The sequence below is a fragment of the Malaclemys terrapin genome, chromosome 14 (assembly GCF_027887155.1).
Source record: "Malaclemys terrapin pileata isolate rMalTer1 chromosome 14, rMalTer1.hap1, whole genome shotgun sequence".
NCBI lineage: Eukaryota > Metazoa > Chordata > Testudines > Emydidae > Malaclemys > Malaclemys terrapin.
This window is the reverse complement of record NC_071518.1, coordinates 25,251,548-25,264,780: the sequence shown is the minus strand read 5'-3', so window position 1 is coordinate 25,264,780 and position 13,233 is coordinate 25,251,548. Positions and strand designations below refer to the sequence as shown.

Genomic DNA, 13,233 nt, shown 5'->3' with positions numbered 1-13,233 from the left:
TATAATTTTAAAAATAAACACATTAATATTAAAAATGGGAAAAATGACATTACAAATAATGATCTTCACATGTATTACATACCTTATGTTATCCTCACGTATAAGCACGAGGAACAGGGGACGACCATGCATTTTCCAATATTGCTTAATGAACTGTAATGCATTCTAGGTAAATATAAAAATGTATGTGATTCATGCCAGGAAACATACAGTACAATAAATTGTAACTATAACAAACAACCTAAAATAAAGGGTACTGCTATAAACCCAACAGATTTCAAATCCCAAACAATTAATCAATTTTTTCAGTTACGTATTTATTTTTTTCTGAAGACTGTAAGCAATTTGCAGAGACTACATAGCCACAGATTTTATAACAACACTGCTCTCACTATAGGTGAGGCACAAACCAACCAAGTCACCAGTCTGAGCAGAATGAAATATTGGATTACATCTATTGATCTGTATAAATAGGATTCTGATGTGAATAGTGAGTGAAACACTAACGGGGAGATAATTGGCACCTTTTATTCAGCAGAAGTAGCTGCTGCAGCCCAGGTCATTTCACTGTGAGGATGGGGGAATAGGGCAGGTGATGTTAGCACTAGAACTGGGTGACATTTTTTTCAAATAAAATATTTGCCAAAAAATGCAGTTTCAGGTCAATTGAAACTATTCATCTATTTGACATGAATTCACTGGTTAGTTTCATCAAAAAAAAATGTCAGGATTGATTCATAAGAGACCTTAGGTGCCATTTTCGAAACTGAAGAGGGGGTGGCGGTGGTCTGATACCTGACAGCGCCATGGTTAGAGCACTCACCTGGGAAGTGGAAGACCCAGATTCACATCCCTACTCTGCCTGATTTGAACTTGCAGATGAATGCCCTGCCCCTAGGGTTATAAGGTATTCTAGGGTGAGTCTCAATTTCTCCTATTGATGCTGTCCCACTTTGCATAAATAATTAAATATTCAACAGACCAGAGAGAGAGGAATGACCCTACAGCCTGATGGCTAGGGCACTGATTTGGGATGGGGCACAGCCAGGTTCCAATCCTTGCTGCAAACTGAACAACCAGTTATTCACATAGCTCTAATCTGCACCGCTGCCCTTAACTGTGTTTCACCCAAGGAAGGCAAGTTTTAATTTGTGGCCAGGGCTCCTGAAAAGCCCCACCAGGTGAGGCTTTCAATCAAAGCATCCCTTAAGTGAACTGGCCATGCCTCTTGCCCCAGCCAAATGCGTCTACCTTTGGGGCCTGTGCTTGCCAGTTTCCCTGGAAAACAGGGGTTCGCGCATGTTGTGCCACTGCATTCTCACCCCCTCCTGGAGTTAGCTTTCTGCCACCACAGAACATCCACTAGGATCTGCACTGGTCTAACAGTATATTAATGTTAATATTTGCATTGTTCTTCCCACCATAACTTTGCTTGTATACTTTATATAGTAAGGTATACAGACTATATATTTTTTCACCTCCCCTTTTCAATCCTAAATTTCATCAAACCTTTAGAACCGCACAATTTATTCTTAATATAGGACTTATTTCAGCAGGTTGCATAAGATAAACAGATAAATACCTTAATGTCATCAATCAACAGCATAACATCCTGAGACATGTAGAAGTCACTTAGATCAAAAATGATTGGGTAGCAAACAACAGTCTTTCCTAGTATTCGATAAATCTGTAGGGAGAAAAAGCTAACATTACCCATTTCTTTAAAATGTATGAAACTAACATTAATACAGTTTAAAAAGTGAAAACACAGATGTAGTGTTGCAGAACTGTCAAAGTAATAAGGATCTGCAAAAGGGATAACTGAAAAATCTAATCTGAAGAATCCTTGTTCTTACACAGTGTGCAAATCCACAATCTTTTTTAATCACAGCAGTTCACCCCATCATGATCAAGCTTGTCTTGGGTGAGTAAATATTGCTGTAATTAGGTGCTTAGGTAAGGCGTGAAATAATTTAATAGTGAGATAGCTTATGCTTTGTCCTTAATGGGTTTACAAACTATATTAAAAACATTTTATAATAAACAATAAGATTTACATGCAGAAAAGATGATTACATTTAGTAAATTCAACAATTTAAATAGTATTCTGTCTTCACAGAATAATCCAAAATTTGTCTGGAGTATATGCTAATTATCAAATCAGTCACTTCTTGCAATGACCTTTGAAGTTCCAAGGCATCCAATAGGCCTGTCGGGTCTTCCGGATAATCCCAGTTTGTCATTAATCCCCAAATGAAAGTAAGCCTGAAAGAAATAATAATTGTGACACTGTAAGGCCATCTAGTTACACAGACAAAATTCAGGTCCTTCTTGTTTTTGCCCCCAGCACTAAACACCACCAGAAACTTGAACTCAGCTTTTTTTTGAGGAGGGCATAAATATAAAACCACTACAATTCTTCCTATTGGCTTTTTGGGCATACATCTGTATCACAGTAAAAGAACTGAGAAAAATAGATAAAACTTGACTAAAAGTGAAGCCCAAGGACTGAATTTGGCCCAGTATTTTGATAAGTAAGGAAGCAAAAAGTGAATTATTTATTAAATTCAAATAGGAAATATATCGATTACTTATATCTTAACTTTTAATAATCTCTTCATTGACTAACCATGTTCAATAATAATGAAAGCCACATCACCTCTGGCAGATCACCAACATTGAACTTCATTATATCTCTGCTGTGTACCTGTTGTCCTCCAACCTTCCTTTTAAAATAATGTATTGCTTTTGAAAGCAAAGGGATGGATTAACAGTTGCTAATATCAGCATGGTGTGGAGGTAGGAGCTATGTAAGCATCTCAAAGATGTTCTTTACTAGCATAAGAACGGCCATACTGGATCAGACCAAAGGTCCATCTAGCCCACTTTCCTATCTTCCGACAGCAGCCAATGCCAGGAGCCCCAGAGGGAATGAACAGAACAGGCCCATTCCCAGCTTCTGGAAAACAGAGGCGAGGGACACCATCCCTGCCCATCCTGGTTAATAGCCATTGATGGACCTATCCTCCATGAATTTATCTAGTTCTTTTTTGAACCCTATTATAGTCTTGGCCTTCACAACATCCTCTGGCAAAGAGTTCCACAGGTTGACTGTGCATTGTGTGAAGAAATACTTCTTTTTGTTTGATCGAGAGCTAGCGAACAGGAGTGGCTAACGGGAGTTTCGCGAGGGAGTTCTCCAGGTGAAGGAGGAGAGATTACGTGACCCTTGGGGTAAGTTTGTTGTCTGTAGTGTGTGTGTTTGTGGTGTGCATACTGCTTGACTAAAATATACCGTGTGGTCTGTTTGTTTGGGGGACTATGTGCTGGGTGTGTGTGTGCTAGGCAAGGCTGAGAGCTGCTTAACGAGGCTTTGATTCCTAAGCCCTTTACCACTGATCAATCCTTAACGAGGGGACAGGCCTACTCAGGAAGGCCAGGGCTTTAAAATGCCCACTCCTAAGCGACTAGATGAGCTAGCGAACAGGAGCGGCTAACATTGCTGTATTGTTAGCATCTCAATCATGCCCTGAACATCACAATAATTATAGTCCTGGGTCTCTTCAGCAGAACCTACCACACATACTGAATTAGGGTCTGATCTTTGAGCTTTGGGTTCACTCCTGGATCTGTGCACAGCACCACTGACTCCTGCCTATGTGCAGCAAGTTTCAGAATTGGGCCTTATGTTGTAATGGGAATTCGTGTTCTATTGACTAGGTTGATTCATTCCAAATTCCCATTCAGAAATCTCAAAACTTGCCCAACTTAACTAAACTATCTACCCTAGACCGATCATTAAAGCAAATGTTGATGTTAGCTGATTTAGGCATTAATTTTCGGCTTATACTGTTTTACCAACAGAATATTTTTAATGTAAATATCTTGTTTTCCTGTGTGGCAATGTATTCATTAATATGTGAGGTTTACAACACTGTGCTGTATCAGATTAGTCAACATGTAATAGAAACATGTCATAACTATTGAGCTGTGAGTAAACGAGAGTACACATGCAAATTAAATCTTTGAAAAAAATATCTGCAACTCCCATTCTGTTTGGGTGATTTTAGATGATAAAGCTCACCATTATTAAAATAGAACTAAATTTCCTAGAATTTTATAAGTGACATCAGGAAGATTTCTCTGGGCACATTCTCTCTGAATGCAGGAAGAAAGATCTCTCAGGGATAAATGAAGATGAAGTTTTAGACAAAGATGACTACCTACTTATGATCTCTTAGTGTATGTCTTCACCACAGAATTAGCCTGGGTTCTTACTTGGATGTTATCCGTAACCTTCCTCGAGTCCATACACAAAAACCTTACACTGGCATTAAGTGGTGCTTTCAAACTGCAGGTGGCTGGGGCTGTGGGCTAGAACCTGGATTCCCCTTTCAGTCAGGCTGGTAACCCATCCACTTTGCATTGCGGACACAGAATAAATCATGCGACTGCTGACAGTCCCCCTATGTCTGTGACGTTGCACTCTATATGTTTATGGAAATATGCTTATGAGTGTGAATATAATGCAACTGGAATATGCTTCATGCAAAAGGTCTCTTGTAAGGTACCATTACAAAGCTTATAATCTACTGAGTGTGAGCATCCTATTTGTATGTATGTATCATTCTTCTATCTGAAATTAGGAATATGAAATATAACTCTGAGGTCCTATTGTAGTTATGCAAAGTGTGGGCCATTAATGGTGATTAAAAATCTTGATGGCTCCCATTAACCAGGATAATTGGTTGTAAATGGCTCTGTTTACTTGTAAGCCTTCCTGTATACGCGGGTGCCAGCAAGTAGGTAATGAAGTCTCACAGGACATGTGACCATGTCACATGATCCTGGAATCCATCTTAAACCTAGAGCTTTTCCATTTAGAAGGAGGGGGTGGGAACCCAGAGAGAGACAAAGGATTCCCGCCTTGTGCCAAAGCTATAAAAGGGGGTGGAACAGAATAAAGGGGCTGCCAGTCATGGAGAAATCCCCTAGTTACCATCTGAGCTGGAACTAACAAGGATTGTACCAGGGGAAAGGATTGGGCCCAGACTAGGAAGGAGTCTGGTCTGTGAAAGAAGCTTATTGGAACATCTCTAAGGGTGAGATTTACTTGTATTCAGTTTCTTAATGTATTAGGCTTAGACTTGAATGTTTTATTTTGCTTGGTAACTTATTTTGTTTGGTCTGTTATTACTTGAAACCACTTAAATCCTACTTTTTATACTTAATAAAATCACTTTTGTTTATTAACCCAGAGTAAGTGATTAATACCTGGGGGAGCAAACAGCTGTGCATCTCTCTCTATCAGTGTTATAGAGAGCGGACAATTTATGAGTGTACCCTGTATAAACTTTATACAGAGTAAAACGGATTTATTTGGGGTTTGGATCCCATTGGGAACTGGGTGTCTGGGTGCTGGAGATGGGTGACTTGCTGAGCAGTTTTTGGTTAAAGTCTGCAGCTTTGGGGGCCTGGTTCAGACCTTGGGTCTGTGTTGCAGCCGGCTGGCATGTCTGGCTCAACAAGGTAGGGTTCTGAAGTCCCAAGCTGGCAGGGAAAACGGGCTCAGAGGTAATTCCAGCATGTCACGTGACAGTACCAAGGGGGTCTCTGTGACCGAACCTGTCACAGTGGCATAGTCGGATGCAGGATAAATCATGCGACTGCTGACAGTCCTCCTATGCTTTCCCACAATTTCCCTCCACCCCAATGTCCGCAGAAAGACAAATATTTCCTCACAATTGGCTGGGAAAGAATGAGAGTGGCTCATCTTACTGCACCATAAAGAACCATGGGGTATGCCCCCAGAGGTCCTAAAGACACGCGGGGGAGTGCAGCATATGTGAGGAAACAGTAGCTTGGGTAGGGTTTTGCAGTGTGGCTGCTTACACCTGGGCTAGGTTAACCCATGTGCCAATTACACAGTCCAACTCTGCAGTGATGAGAGGCGATGAGCCAACAACAGCTGTAAATTAACTGTAATGGAAGAAATCTCACTATTTAGAATATTTGAAAACAACAAAGTCTCATTGAATACATCAACTCTAGCCAGTCCAAATCATTTGCTGCTTTTTGAGCCTCATAGATTGCAGAAAGCTGTGGTTACTAGTTCTACAGCAGGATGACCTTACAGAAGAAAAGTCAACTTGCTGCAAAAAGTAACAAAATAAAATTCTATCCAATGAAGTACTGTAGAACTACCAAGGGAGAAAGGAGAGTTAATGCAAAACAGGGAAAAAAAGTCATGGAATAGAACCTGTTTTCAGGGCTACCCTACTTCTAGTGAACTGAAGCTGATGGGAGAGTAGCTAACAGGCATGGGACTCTAGCTGTTTATCAAACTGAAGGGAGGGAGTTTTTCCTCCTTATTTTGGAAAAAAAATCCCACTTCCCTGACCTATGTGTCCATGTTCTGCAGATTAGGTACAATGTAAATTGGCCTTGGAGTCAGCTTGTTTGGCTTTAGCATTTTAAAAAAATTGCATATGTAGCACAAAGGCTTTTTTCACTCATTACAAAGCTGTAAACAGAGATATAGAACTGTCAATCACACTGCTACAATGCAATGAACAAAATGTCCCCTATCACAATTATCCAATCTGAATAACTATATTCAAGTGGGAAAAGATTAGAGAGTCCATTCAATGTCAAAAATATTAATAAATTTAATATGGTGTCCGTACATAACAAATTAAAAACTGCCATTCATGTTAAACTGCTTATTCTTACATAGTACAGAGACCATATGAATGACAAGTAATAAGCACATTATAACGTAACACTAGATGGAGCTCTACTTCCCTAGAACAGTCTATAATATTTTACATATAAAAGAACTGTCTTTACTAATAAAAATGGAATTCTAATAATCCTATAATACCACATCTTTCTTTGGGGATTCTGCTATGCTCTACAATCTACTCTGCATCTTCCAATAATAGATCTCCTTACCTATTACTGTTAAAAAAAAAAAAATCCACAAACTACATCATTCAGATTCAGCCTCATTTCTTTATTTTTGGAAATGTGCCTTTAAGCTAACCAACATTTTAGCTACCAACTACACCCCTAGCTCAAAACACCAGAACACTAGTTCATCTCCAAGAAATCTCAAGTACTGTACAATTCACTAATGGAAGTTTTTCAAGTTAACCTTCTCTATCCAGTTGGTTCAATGCAGTGCAGAAAGAAATAGCTAGAGATTTCTATAAAAGCCTGGAGTGATAATGGGTATCCAGATTCTAGAGTCCTTTACAAAAAGCCAAAGTGGACTCCTCTGCCATCTGTTTTTCTATTCTTTGCTTTTGCTACCACTTAGTCTATTCTTGTCTTCTACTGCTCTCTTGTACCATCTGTTTTCTTATTCTACTTGCTTGAATTTCCCCATCCTCAGCATTCCTCCTGTCTATCTCATCTTCCTCTTATTTGTTAACTGTTTCTGTTATCTTTCTGCCATTCCTTACACTCTTTTTACATTTCTACTTTCATATCTCCTCCTCATCTCTTCCTCTCATATATACTATTTCTTTGGACACAGCCCCATATTTTAGAGTCTTTAGCTTTAAAATGCTAGGCTAGGCTAGTTTGCAATTTTGTAATTGAGTATTTTGAACTACAGTAACTCCTCATTTAATGTTGTAGTTATGTTCCTGAAAAATGCAACTTTAAGTGAAACAATGTTAAACAAATCCAATTTCCCCATAAGATTTAATGTAAATGCGGGGCGTTAGGTTCAAAGGAAATTTTTGTGGGGGCAGACAAAAGGCATATATACTGCAGTGTACTGTGGTTGGGAAGTGCCCCTGGCTTACCCCACACAGGCACAGTCTGCTGCAGACAAGGACGCTAGGAAGCACCTTCACAGCAGCAGTGGCAGCTTCCCTGGAGAAGAACAGGCGCTGACTTTGCCAGAGGATGCTCCAGGCCTGCCTCTTCCTGTCCCCGTTCCACTCCAGGCCCACCCTCTTCCCATCCCTACTCCACCTCCTCTCCATAGCATGCTATATCCCTGCTCCTCCCCCACCAAAAGTCCTAAGCACTGCCAAACAGCTGTTGGGCGGCACTTAGGACTTTTTTTTGGGGGGGGGGGAGGGGAAGAGGAGCGGAGACCCAGAGCTTCCCTGCTCCTCCCCCTCCTGCCTGGCGCTTCACGCTTAGGACTTTCTGGGAGGGAGGGGAAGGAGCGGAGACGCAGCGCTTCCCCGGTCTTCTCCCCCCCTCCCAGAAAGTCCTAACCACCACCAAACAGCGGGAAGCGCTGGGAGGGACGGGGAGGAGAGGGAGAAGAGGAACTTTACAAGGGAGTATTGCACAAGTCGCTGCTCTTCCACAGAATCTTACAAGCAGTGGACAGAGCAGATAGCCAAATGATGTTATATAAGGGAGCATTGCACAACTTTAAACGAGCATGTTTCCTAATTGAGCAGCACCGTAACTTTGAAACAACGTTAAGCGGGAGGATGTTAAGTGAGGAGTTACTGTAAATTAAACATCAAACCGACTTATCCAGTTCCCCAGACGAACACGGACAGTGGTTCCATTATGCAGCTCTCTAATCAAGTCCAGCAGAGTGGTAGGGACACCTACACCCTTTAAGGCCTTCTATAATGCAACACAGTCTACTGAAGCAAATATAGCCTTAAGATCAACATATGCTACATGCAGGGGCTTCCTGAACTCGCGATGTATCTCTGACAACAAGCAAAGGGCCAAAATGGCGTCTAATATGGACGTATTCCACATAAAGCCTGACTGTTGGGGACGACGCATCTGATGTAGCAAAGGCTCCAGGTGTGCCAACTAAACATGAGCAAACACCTTCCCTGGAATGGAGAGCAAGGTGATTGGCCTGTAGCTCTTACGTTAACTGCGCGGTCCCTTGCCCTTATAGAGCGAGATCACAATACCATCCTTTCAGGCAGTTAGCAAGGTTCCAGTTCGCCACACCAGATGAAAGATGGCCAGAAGTGATTCTGCTACAGGATCAATAGCACATTTTAGCAGCTCTGAGGGGATGCCATCAGCACCAGTTGCGCGTCTGTTTTTCAGTGTAGAGATGGCACACTTCACTTCATCCAATGTTGGTGCATCAGTATAAATGTCTGGATCCTGAACCGCAGTGACTGCCAGAACATTCAGCTCTGAACAGTGGAGGATGGTTCAGGACACTGTGATAATGTTCCACCCAGCGTGAGAGAATGGCATCATCTGATTTACATGGATGGCCTTGGCTGTCATTCAGGATGCCGTTCGTAGTGACTACCTCTTGACCGGTGAGATCGCGAATGGCACGGAATGCTGGCTTCAAGTCGCTCCTGGCTAAGCCAAATTCAACATCATCCGCCACTTGATTATAATATGTCTTGCGATCGTGGAGTGCCACGCTTCAATTTTTTGCTTCAACTGATCACGAATGCGCTTATCACCATGCTGGCAGGCTGCAGCTTTCAATTTAATTATCTGGAAGGCCTCCTCCAATAGCCATGGTCGGCATGCTGGATGCCTATATCCAATTGTCTGCTCAGCAGATGGGTTGAGGGCAGAAGTGAACAGGGACCAGGCAACCTCCACATCATTTGGCAGATTGGCTAGAGCCGAGAATCTGTTGCTGACATCAATACAAAACCTGTTGGCTAAACCTCGCACATGGAGTGCATTGATGTCAAACTTCTTCATCATCACAGAGGGCTTACCTACTCATTGGAGCATCAACACCATATGGACGACCACTAGATGATCTGTGTTCGCCACGCATTCTGCACCGCGATATATTCTACGGAAGGCGAAGAGATGCCTATCACGTATAATTAGGTGGTCCAACTCCTTCTGAGTGACGCCATCATAGAGATCCATGACATCTGGTGTATGCATCACCACTTGAACCATAACCCAAGAACGGAAAGATTCTGGGAGGCACAGAGTGTAAGCAAGCAGCGAGAGTTATCATTGGGTGTAACTGAACCATAATGACCGATGACCTGTTCAAACTCAGTTCGCAGGGAGCCAGTAACTGCATTTTGGTCACCCAGGATCATGAGCTTATCATGTGGAGGGACTGTGCATACTAGATGTTCCAAATGATCATAGAAATTATCTTTAACTGAGTCGGCAGATTCCTCTATCGGCGCATAGACTACTAGGACAGTGAGGTAACCATGCCGATGTTTAAGACATGCAGTAAGTAAACGAGGAGACACAGGCATCCAGGTTGTCAGGGAGGACTTGGCCTCACTTCACAGTAGTAGTGCTACCCCATATAGATGGTTGGGGCCACCAGAATAAAGAAGTAAAGAATCTTCCACCTTGTGATGTCCGTGATCTATCAGCCTTGCTTCTGTTAGTCCTGTAATCAATATACCAAGAGAGTCCATGTACCTCATTGTGGTGGAGGGGGTGTAACATCTGGAGTAGGGGATTGCTCGCTGGAGCTATGCCATCAGCGATGAAGGCTTGTCTGAAATATCACCTTGGGCATTATGCGAGGTGGACAGATCCAGTGTGAACTCTGAAAATGATGGCTAACACAGGCGGCGAAGATGCAGAGCAGAAGCTGCACCTAGCTACCCGAGGTGAAGGAAGTCGCCGAGAAAGACTCAACGTCTCGGGTTGCACAGCGTGAAGCCCATACTGGTAGACCAGGAAAAGGGTCACGTTACTGCACCTCCGTCTCATCCCCCAGTGGGACGAGGTATTTCCCAGGATAATCATTTGCTTTTTTTTTTTTTTGATGATGATGAATAACCTAGTACTCAGCACCATGGTTAAAGCCCCTGCCTTACTTTCAGCTGTAGATGCCTTGTTGGTGCTGTCTCCCCTCAGTGCAAACATGACACGTTCATGCCAAAACCGCCCTGGGAACGCGAGTCCTCTGATGTCGGGAGACTTGTCTGCAGTATATTGTGGCAACGCATCCAATTGTATCTGGGATCTCAGACAGTCCACCAAAATTGCAACCTGGAATATGGCAACTCTTCACAGGCATGGTCATCAGGTCGTTGTCTCACACAAAATGGAATATCAAGAGTTAGGTCAGTGTAATTGTGTTGCTCAGGAGTGTGGATATTTCACACCCCGAGCGATGTAGTTATACAGCTGTAAGTTTATAGTGTAGACTTGCCCCGAGTAAAGTTGAAAGACTGAATCAGTATATCAGAAGGTAAAGAAAGACGCACTGTATCCATTCACTGAGGAGTCATCTTGTTGAGCAGGGGTATTTCATGAAAGTGTGCATCCTTGTTCCTGGGAAGCCAACCAGCTCAGCAACAGACTACTTTTGGGGGGAGGTGGGGGTTAGGGAACCTACTTTAGTAGTGGTTACCTATACGATCTAATAAGTGTATGCCCTAGTTTGTGTTTTATGATTTTGTTTCGTATTGTAACCAGGTTCCCTTCACTCTCCCTTGTTTCTAGTGGCATCTCTATTCTTTCTTAAATAAACTTTCTTTTGTTTTATTGCAAGTGCTCACAGGTGCTGTGCGTTATACAGGAGCAGTGATTTAAGGTAAAACTGGTGTACACTGCTCCTTTGGCAGCAAAGGAACTGGGATTTCTGTAAGTAGCCAGTGTCAAGGGCTGGATATCACAAGGGATCTGGGGTGCACCTCTTGTTAATCTGCAAGGCAAACATAGGACTAACATAGCCCAGAGGAGAATCACTGAGCGGCTGAAAGGCTGGTGATGGTAGGGAGCTACCACAAGCAAGACTCCGTCTCACTAGAGTCAGGGAGTAACAAGAGGACTCTCACTCCTGGATACACTGAGAACCATCAGAGACGGTGCAGGATTATTCACCATTTATCGTACCCTCAATTATCAATCGGCAGTCAGCAAAGTTCTCATGGAAAATGAGGCCTTAGAGGACATTTGTTTTGCACTGCCTTTTATTTAACATTCTTATCTGTGCAGTATATGTTCATGACATAGATAAGGGCATTGCTGACATCCTTTCGATTTCAAGAGGACATTTTCCAGGAAATTGCACAATTCACCAGAAGAGGCCCTCAGGTGATGCCTCATCAGTTGTCAAGACATGGCTCCTGACAGCTTTTAGAATTGGCAAACAAACTTCATTGCTCCCTCTACCGCTCACCCCCACCCCCGTCAGAGTGTACAAGGCCAGTTTAGTGGAATCTGTATAATTCTGAGTTAGGGAAGGACTCCAGTGTATCTGCTCCATCCCTGAACATCAGGTGGTAAGAAATGTAGTGTCTTTAATGCACCGTGGATTGGCTTCATCCATAATACTGGGTCACCTTGCTGGCCTCAGGTTTTGCTGGAGGCTAGCAGGACTTGCTGACTCAAGTAGTGGATTTTTATTAAGGAAGATTTTGAAAGGATGTTCCAGAGAAGATGGTTGCAGGGAGGAAGACAGGCTCCCCATAACCATACTGATTAGAAGCTTTACCCAGAGCGTGCAGTTGTAGGGTGGAAGCAGTTCTATTGAAAGCAGCATTTGTCATCGCCTTTTTTTTGGTGCTTTTACTAAACTAGTGCCGCAGACAACAGGAGATAGCTCCAGGTGTGCATTAGAACTACTGGATGTGCAATTTACGCAGGAGCAATTTCACTGAAATTGAAGTATTCAAAAACTGATCAGGCAGGAAAGAGGGCCACAGCAGAGCTCAAGGAATATGACGATCAACAGGTAAACCCATGAATGCTATCAACGCCTTTTAAAACATACAGGACCAGGAACCAGACGCTCTATTCATATCCTGGGATGGCAGCTATCTGAGCAGGTATCGGTTTGCTGTGGACACGAAGAAGGCATTAGCCTACTTACATCTCAGTCCTGCAAATTCTGGCATGAGTTCCCTTAGGTTTGGGGCAACAAAAATCAACAGGATCAGAGGATTTCAACTTCCAGAAGGTCCAGGCAATCAAGCCCTGGAAATCAGATTGTTACAGAATATATGTTCACCTACCAATAGGTTGCTGGGGCACATCCCGGGTCTGAACTAACTTTGTCGTTTGTGATTGCAGGAGACACTGGGAGGAGGATTGATGTCTGGAGCTGCAGGCACTCAACTGTGAATGGGGCCCACAAGCAGGCAATGAGGTCAGCAGGTGGATCACAACTGAGCTTCAAGGCTGAAATTGTCTGCCTTGAGTGATATAGCAGAACAGCCATGTTATGGAACCAGCTTATGGCTCTGCTGCACTCACTGATGGCTGAGGTATTCAACTTGGTAAAAATGACCTTGAGGCTTCCACCAGACTAAATTTGAGAAT

General features: G+C 42.8%; 1 protein-coding gene across 6 annotated transcripts in view; it reads right to left on the bottom strand.

Annotated features, from left to right (window-relative positions):
* The window catches only part of PHKB (phosphorylase kinase regulatory subunit beta), a 197,053-nt gene that overhangs the window by 36,291 nt on the left and 147,529 nt on the right, over positions 1-13,233 (bottom strand). For all 6 annotated transcript variants that reach the window (XM_054048875.1, XM_054048873.1, XM_054048870.1 and 3 more), the window contains 3 exons: positions 2,182-2,265; positions 1,583-1,687; positions 83-165 (listed from right to left, as the gene is read on the bottom strand). In XM_054048875.1, the coding sequence (XP_053904850.1) occupies positions 83-165; positions 1,583-1,687; positions 2,182-2,265 (272 nt within the window). The remainder of the gene's footprint in view (positions 1-82; positions 166-1,582; positions 1,688-2,181; positions 2,266-13,233) is intronic.